Below are 8,781 nucleotides of genomic sequence, written 5' to 3'. Positions count from 1 at the left end.
CTTCACATGCTGGTAAAACTTAGGGAGAACTGTCTTTAAGTTGGCCTCCCGCGATAATACGAACGCCATCGGGGTGAGCCCGCTGTTGTTTGTTAACGGCGTTCAGCAGGAAAGAGAGCGCGGTGTTTACGTTAGCGTCCGGCGGGATGTTCCGGATTAGGACTGGATTGAAGTACTGAGTAGGTTTCTGAAGGAATGATGATGTATTAAATAGAGAATCAAGAATTAATCCCAGTCAAAGTCAGCTAACTGATGTAACAATTAGACCGTTTGTAGTATTTTAGATGTACTTTTTTCAAAATCTATACAGCAAAAATACGTCATAATTGAAGTAGTAGTACTCAGTGAAGTACTAAATCTGAGTACTACTAGTACTAAATGAGTCTATGTAGGAATTGTGATGCACTAAGTCAAGGATCAGAAGTTAATCTCAGCCAAGGTCAATTTACTGATGAGAAAATTTGACCTATCATAGTATTTCAGATGTACTTTTCTATACTATACAGTAACATTACTTCAAGAGTAGTACTATTTGTAGTACGAACTTAGTACTGAGTAGTAATTACGTCTGTGAAGGAATGGTGATGTACTAAAATGATGATTTGTATTTATTCACAACCAAAATTAAACAATTTACATTAGGGCTGGGAATCATTGGGTACCTCATGATACGATACGATACCCGATACATGGCTCACGATATCGATAATATTGCGATACTGCGATAATTGGTAAACATCTTCTCTAATAACTAACATTATATAGAAGAACATATTTTTTGGGAAAATATATCCCAATTTTTCTTTTTTAGCTTAAACACAATCGTAACTAGAAAAATTCCATTACCTCCGATAATGCATGTGTGAATGCATTATCGCGTTGTGTAATGTTGTGTTAAATTTGTGTAACTTGTGTAATTGTAATAATGTGTAGTAAAAGCATGAATTTCCTGAACATGCTGGATGTGTAAAATTGCATAAAATGTTGAATTTGCTTAAAATTTGCACAAACTTGTGTAAAATTGTGTAAAGTTGTGTTAAATTGTGTAATTTTGTGTAACTTGCATGAATTTTAACAATGCTGGAAGTACAAGCATGAATTTCTGGACATGCTGAATGTGTAAAATTGCTTAAATTGCATAAAGTGTGTAATTTGCAGGAATTTGTAAAAAAAAATCCTATTAGTTATAATGGGGCTGAAAAAACGCACAAATTGTGTAACTACGCAAAAACTGTAAAGTGCACAACTACTAATAATACAAGCGGTAATGTCCTTAACGAGCTGAACGTTTTGATACCAAGATTGTGTAAATCGCATAAAGTGTGATAAAATTTTTAGGTGTCAAAAAACGTACGGAAGAAAGCATAATCAAAGAATCTCAATAGTGTGAATGCATTGAATGCAAATTTGTAAAATTATACTGTATGTGAAGAAAAAAAAAACATTTAAAGAATAATAAATAAAAGCTATGCAGTAAAAGAAAACGTACCTTTGAGAGGAGTTTCAGGACTATTAGAATATGGATTTGTTAGTTTTTACTGGAATTTTGCAACAAACTCACTTTATGTAATTTCATAGTTGGAAACTGTGACTCTGTCTTCACTGTGAAATAACATATTTAACTGATAAATGGTACAACTGTGCAATTAAAGTTCATATATTTTGCACAGTTTTTGTTTCAAATTTCCCATTTTAGTAGTATTTAGAACAGACCAGAAACTTTAAAGAGTAAACAGAAAGAGCTCCTATTCTGATTTATTCTCTGCCATAAACCCTGTAATACGGGAGCAGGACTTTTTAAAGCGTGGTTGTTTTAACAGCAGCTCACTTCACCGCAGTTCAAGTTTCAAGGTAGAAAGATGATCAAACTAACACATTTTCATCATGTTCTCCCACAGATTCACATCAAATGTTACCAGGATTCTCTAAAGAATACTGACCTGCTGAGGACGTGGAACAAACAGCTGAGTTGCAGTCGCGATAATCCCGCTCGTTTTCAGATTGAATCTGAGGTACGCATGTAAAACCGTCCGTCAGAAACAAGCCATCGCGAAATAGTTCCGCGAAACCTTCGTTCCTCCTTTCCAGGCATCTCATATAATCATTTCTTTTGCTTTCCTATAATAATATAAATCGATGTTTTTCAAATAATCTAATATATTAAATCAGATAAATTAAAATAAAAAATATTTAATTTATTAGTAAAACTACTGCGACTTAAGTAGTGAAAGATTTATTTTTATAAAAACATCATGAATGTTTCCAAAAGATTTTCATACATTTTGAAAATCAAATTTGTTCCCACGTATTTAATTTTTATGCATATTTTATACATTTTCAAATTAGTGGATTGTATTTACTTTTCATTCACTTGTTTTTTAAATAATGTTTTACATAATTTACAAGGAGCTGAAACATTGAAAGGAATGTTAGGACACTTACAGGAAGCTGGAGGAGAAGCTGGAGGGTATGGGTGGAGTGGAATGAGAGCAATCACAGGTTTACAGAGTAAGGGAAGGTGTGCATCTGAATAAAATGTGGACCAAGCTAACAAGTTAAGCCAGTTCTTTAATCACCCCCCCCCATCCCCCCCATCCCTCCCCTGAGTGACCATTTTCTCCTTCACATCTCTAGAGTCTTCTTAACCCACCTCCCAGCTGATTTCAAAACTCCACAATCCTCCCCACACTTGACTATTTATTACATCCAGCCAGGTGAGGAGAGAGCTGGAGAGGCTCAATGAGGGAAAGGCTGCTGGACCTAACGGCATCAGGTGCTTAAGAACTGTTCCAGCCAGCTGTGTGGAATACTGCAGCACCTGTTCAACCAGAGCCTTCATCTTCAGAGGATCCCAGTGCTTTGGAAGACACCCTGTCTGGTCCCAGTGCCAAAGAAAATCCACACTGTGGCACCTAGTGACCACAGGTAATAGCACTGACCTCCCATGTGATGAAGGTCATGGAGCGGCTGGTACTGTCACACCTAAGGCCCCTGTTGAGCTTTTCCAAGACCCTCTGCAGGGTGGGGTTGATGACTCAGTGTTATACCTGCTGCAGAGGGCTTAAGACTACATGGACAGACTGAACACCACAGTGCAGGTCTGCGACTTGTCATCTTCTCACCACAGACAAAGAGTGGTTGAGTCAGACTGGGCAGCAGGGCTGCATAGAACTTGTCTCTAGGCCTCCATCTAAAAAATAAATGGATAATTTAACCTCTTTAATTGTACTTATTCTATATACATATATGGTATTAAAGTACATAATTTTCATGATCTAGTTATATTTTATGACTAATTTTCTGCATCTTTAAAATTAATGGCATGAAGCCCAATGAGGCAAATTTCCTTTGTGATATTGGGCTATATACCGGTAAATAAAATTGATTTGAATCATGTGTGTCAGATTTACAGAATAATATAATGTTACTTTTGTTTTTCTTGCGTTACTGTTGTAAACTGATTTATTCTTAAAAAAAAATGTTCATCTGCAAACAAGCTTTGTACCTGTCATTAGAAATGTGTGCATCTGTATGACTTTTATAATCCTAGGAAGAATATTGTCATCTGTGAAAATGCTGTCTATGTGTAAAACATCCTGTTACAGACAGACATTTTTTTTTCTATAAGTACAACATTTTTTTATGGATACACAAATCTCTTGCTAAAAGTACAAAACTTTTTTTTACAGACTGATAGTACTATAGCAACAGGTCTAACTTTATGCAAATCAACCAATCAAAAATATTAATAACAAAAATGCATTTTTTACTCAACACAAAGGAGACTAGATGAAATGCTGGAAGATGCTCAAAATATTGCAATTGATGTATTTCATTATGAAATTGAGATGTATTTAAACACTAGCTGAGACTCCTGACCATTGACTGTACATGACAACTGGACCAGACTAGCGTGTGTGCTGGGAATCTCCATTGGATTTCAAGTCCATCACCTTTCTGACTCGACCACCACAGCTGATTTTCCAAGACATTTTATTATTTCTGCCAGACTGATTTCATAATCAAATACCTTATAAAACCTTATAATCTACCTTATTAAATCACTCCATGTTCACAACCAAAACCGAAAGCAACGTCAGGTCATAGTCTATATGATTTTATTACAATAGCTGTTCTTATCTCTATTTCTGTTTGCTTTAAACCTTACTATTTATAGAAAAAATGTAATAAACTGGGCTGCACGGTGGCGCAGTGGTTAGCGCTCTTGCCTCACAGCGAGAAGGCCCGGTTCGAATCCCGGCTGGGACCTTTCTGTGTGGAGTTTGCATGTTCTCCCCGTGCATGCGTGGGTTTTCACCGGGGACTCCGGCTTCCTCCCACCGTCCAAAAACATGCTTCATAGGTTAATTGGTGACTCTAAATTGCCCCTAGGTGTGAATGTGAGAGTGAATGGTGTGTGGTTGAGGCCCTGCGACAGACTGGCGACCTGTCCAGGGTTAACCCCGCCTTCGCCCTTCAGTAGCTGGGATAGGCTCCGGCACCCCGCGACCCCGAAAGGGACACAGCGGTCAAGAAAATGGATGGATGGATGTAATAAACTTGCAGATTTATTGGGTATTTTCTCAGAAAAAGAGTTTGTGATGTACCAAGAAGAAGAATTAGTACTGTGGAAACCTTATAAAATGTAACATTTAAAACAAAAAGTTTGTAACATTAAAATTAATCCAACAAAATAAAGCTCTCCTTTAGGGATGTACAATGTCAGTGTTCTTCCTAACAAAACTGTTTTTTTGTCAGGAAATTTCTAAATTTCTAAAAATGTTTTGATTTCAAGGAAAGACAGAAGAACACTTTTTAAAAACTTTTGAAATTCAAAGAGCAAGAAGTAATTACAAAGGTAACTTGATTTAATTTGATTTATTTGATTGTCAGGCAATAATTGTAGAAAATACAGTAAAAAAATCCCACAGAAATAATGTCATTTTAGAAATAAAGAAATGCATTCAGTAAAAAAGAAGACAAAATAAGAAAAATGAAACAAGATGATGCCATCCTATTAAAAGTGTAAACACTCTTAACCATTTAGAGATGCTTGCAGTAATACATACAATCAAAAAAAAAAAGCATATTGTCATCAGATTAATACTTTCACGTCATTTCTGTTAACATCACATATCAATTAAAAAAAGCAGGGCTTGGCTGCAAAACAATCTGTTCATTCACATGTTAAAACAAAGTCAGCCATCTTGGAACGTAGACTACCCACTACAGTCTGTACAACATTAAATACATCTAAAAAGAGAAAGGCACATTGACTGTTAAACTCAATAACAACAGAAGTGGCTTGAAAAGTCCTTAAGAGAAGAATGTACCGTTTATTTTAGCAATATTGTTCTGTTTTTTATGTGTTTTAAACAAAATTGTTGAATTGAGTAAATGTGCTAACTCGTAGCGTCCTCAGGGTGGAAATTTTTGTACGGGTTACTGACAAGGTTGATGTATTCACTGAAGTGTTTGTTTTATTGGTATAGTCTGTCCTTTGTTTTTTTTATCCTGTCAAAAACATTGACTGTATAAGAGACCTGAATTGAGCGAGTGTGACGTCACCTGTAGAAAGCTCCATATTTCTGGTTACAATGAAATGAAGAAAATTCAGTGGGCATTTTTCTGACTTCGCCTTATTGGAACCAGATGATGTTGGCAAGCAGTGATTGGTCCAAGTTAGTGTGAGGACGTGTCTCTGACGCTCGTCTTGTTTAATACTCCTTATAAAGATTAAAAATAGACTACTTATTGACTGTGTGCCTTATTGTCCAGAAAATATGGGACCGCTTCTTCCACAGATGTCTCCTATGAAAGGCTTCTCACCCGAGTGAACTTTTTTGTGAAAATTTAATCCATCCTGTCGTGTGAAACATTTTCCACAAATATTACAAGCAAACGGCTTCTCACCTGTGTGAATGCTCATGTGAAATTTCAAACTACGCTTTGCTGTAAACGCATTTCCACATAATTCACAAGTAAAAGGCTTCTCTCCTGTATGAGTTCTACTGTGAACAGCTAAAGAAGAAGGATTCGCCAAAAACTTCCCACATGTTTTACAATTAAAAGGCTTCTCCCCTGTGTGAGTTCTCATGTGACAGACTAACTGTCTCTTTGTTCGGAAACCTTTTCCACATGTTTCACAAGTAAACGGCGTCTCACCCGTGTGGACTCTTGTGTGAATCTGTAATCCAGCCTTTTGTGAGTAACATTTCCCACAAATATCATAAGTGAACGGCTTCTCACCTGTGTGAGTCTTCATGTGTTCCTTTAAACTTGTTTTAGTCTTGAAAGATTTTGCACATGAATCACAACTGAAAGGTCGCTCAGTTGAGTGAGTTTTCATGTGCCTTTTTAAAGCATGATTGTAAGTAAACGTTTTTTCACATATTTTACAAGGTTTCTTCTCTGCTTTGTGACTGTCCATGTGTATTTTCAAACAACGAACACGTTTAAAGGTCTTGCCACATGTGTCACAATTGACAGGGTTTTCATCTGAATGAACAACCATGTGGATATTTAGAGTAGTCAGGCGTCTGAAAGCTTTTCCACATGTTTTACAAGTAAAAGGCCTCTCATCTGTGTGAGTTCTCCTGTGAATAGTTAAATAAGAACTTTTTGAGAAACATTTCCCACATGTTACACATTTAAAAGGCTTATCACCTGTGTGAGATCTCATATGAGAAATTAAAAGTGCCTTAAATGTAAAACTTTTTCCACATGTACCACATGTAAAAGGCTTCTCACCTGTGTGAATTCTTTTGTGATAATTTAATCCCTTCTTTGCTGTAAAACATTTTCCACATATATCACATGTGAACTGCTTCTCACCTGTGTGAATCACCATATGCAGTTTTAAATGGGAATTTTGTTTGAAACCTTTTCCACATGAGTCACAAGTGAAAGGCAGCTCAGCTGGGTGACTTTTCATGTGTGCTTTTAAAATGAAATTGTAGCCAAAGCTTTCTCCACATATTTCACAAGAATGTTGCCTCCTCAATTTTTGAATCTTCATGCGTCTCATCAAACTGAATTTTTTGTAAAACACTAAACTTTTACTATATTGATGTTTTTGCATATGCCTTTTCAAACTACCAAATCTTTTAAAAACCCTTCCACATGTGTCACAGGAATGTAATTTCTCTCCTGATACTGTTTCCACCGGGATAGTCCAAGATCCCCCTTGATTTATTCTGATTCTACAGGGCTCACAAAATTCTAGTGTTGATACATCCTGATGCTTCATTGGGGGCTGATTCCCGTATAAACCACTGGAGGTTTTCCCACAAACACAACATTTGATCAAGATTTCCTCCGTGTCTGTAAGACTGGGATTTTCTAATGTGGGAGAGTGGTCTACATTCTCAGTGTGACTGCTGGTTCTGATGGGACTGTTTACTTCCAGAACTTTGGTCTCACTTGGTTCTGCTTTGGTGTCAGTGATCATAAAATCCTGGTTCTCCTGCTTCAGTTCCAGCTGTTCTCCTTCCTCACTGATGTAGAGCTCCTTCTGCTCCTCCTTGATCTGTGGAGGCTCGGATTCCTCCTGTTTCAGGTTGGAGATCCTCTCCTCCTCTTTACAGACGTGCAGCTGTGGAACATCTGAGGGAAAAGAAAGATTTGAAATTTCACCAAATATTTTTTTTTTTCATTAAGAATGAACTTAACCAGAATGTTCAAGTCTACATACCTATTTCCTCCACCTTCATCTCAGTCTCCTGATTCTGAACAAGCTGCTCTCTCCCCTGACAACCACAAGGTTCTTCCTGTTCCTCTTTCATCTGTGAAGGTTCTGGTTCTTCTTGGTCCAGACTGGAGTTCTTCTCCTGGATACTGAGCTGACATTCAACCTCCATCCAGACACACTGCTGTGGAACATCTGGGGACAGAAACAACAGAAGATGAAAGTTTATTTTAGATAGAGAAAAACATGGAAACTGACTCTCCAAGATAAAGAATTGACTATCAGAGACTCTGTCAACAGATGTTCATCTATGATGCTAATGGACAACAAGGGGGAGAATTTATTCATAACAATTTGTTCACTGCCCCACGATGAAGTTCCACTTCTCCACATCCAGGGAGCAGACTCAGGAATAAAGCTAATCGACTCAGCGCTCCCTCGCGGGAGATAAAAAGTGCAGCCTCCTGGTGGCACTGAGAATAGAGAAACTTGAGTTTTTAAAAAAATACATCTATAGACTTTTTATTAATAACAACTACCGGGCATCTGTTTAAGAAAGTGGGAAAATGTACAGTTTTTACCACATATTATTCACAATCTAAGTGCAAAGCAGCTGATAAGAAAACTCTGATGACACAGCTTTTAAACGCACCATTGGGGCGGCTGTGGTGCAGCTGTAGGGCGGTTGACTCCTGATCGGAAGATTGCAGGTTTGATTCCTGCCTGACGAATGTGTCGAAGTGTTGATGGGCAAGACATTGAACCCCACCTTGTCCTCTGGTTGAAGGTTGGTGCCAGTGTTCAGCAGCAGAGCCACCATCAAAGTGTGAAAGGATCTGTGACTGTAAAGCACTTTGGGCCATCAAGGAAGGTAGTCAAGCGCTGTACAAGTATACACTATTTATCATTTAGACACTAATCTCAGTGACTGAAGAGTCTCACATCAGATTTGTGGGTAAATATGATCGTTTGTGTGTGTAATTTATAAAAAATGTGCGTGTATTTAGTTTCAAGCTGTTGCAATTTAAATTTGTGCATGAGTAAATTGTATTTTGTAGTTTTCTTGGACTTTTTCATTTTTGTACTTAAGCACA

At 37.4% G+C, this 8,781-nt stretch overlaps 2 protein-coding genes across 2 annotated transcripts in view; both read right to left on the bottom strand.

Annotated features, from left to right (window-relative positions):
* Nucleotides 1–8,781, bottom strand: part of LOC112144307 (tripartite motif-containing protein 16-like) — a gene marked incomplete in the record, with an annotated part of 1,074,856 nt that overhangs the window by 593,370 nt on the left and 472,705 nt on the right.
* LOC112144273 (oocyte zinc finger protein XlCOF6) overlaps nt 4,790–8,781 on the bottom strand; it is a 5,418-nt gene continuing 1,426 nt past the window's right edge. The window contains exons 2-3 of the mRNA XM_024268735.2: nt 7,694–7,882; nt 4,790–7,605 (exon numbers count right to left, since the gene is read on the bottom strand). Of these exons, the coding sequence (XP_024124503.1) occupies nt 5,768–7,605; nt 7,694–7,882 (2,027 nt within the window). The 3' untranslated portion in view covers nt 4,790–5,767. The remainder of the gene's footprint in view (nt 7,606–7,693; nt 7,883–8,781) is intronic.

This window comes from Oryzias melastigma, linkage group LG17, assembly GCF_002922805.2.
Source record: "Oryzias melastigma strain HK-1 linkage group LG17, ASM292280v2, whole genome shotgun sequence".
NCBI classification, from domain to species: Eukaryota; Metazoa; Chordata; class Actinopteri; order Beloniformes; family Adrianichthyidae; genus Oryzias; species Oryzias melastigma.
This window is presented reverse-complemented; position numbering and strand designations above follow the sequence as displayed.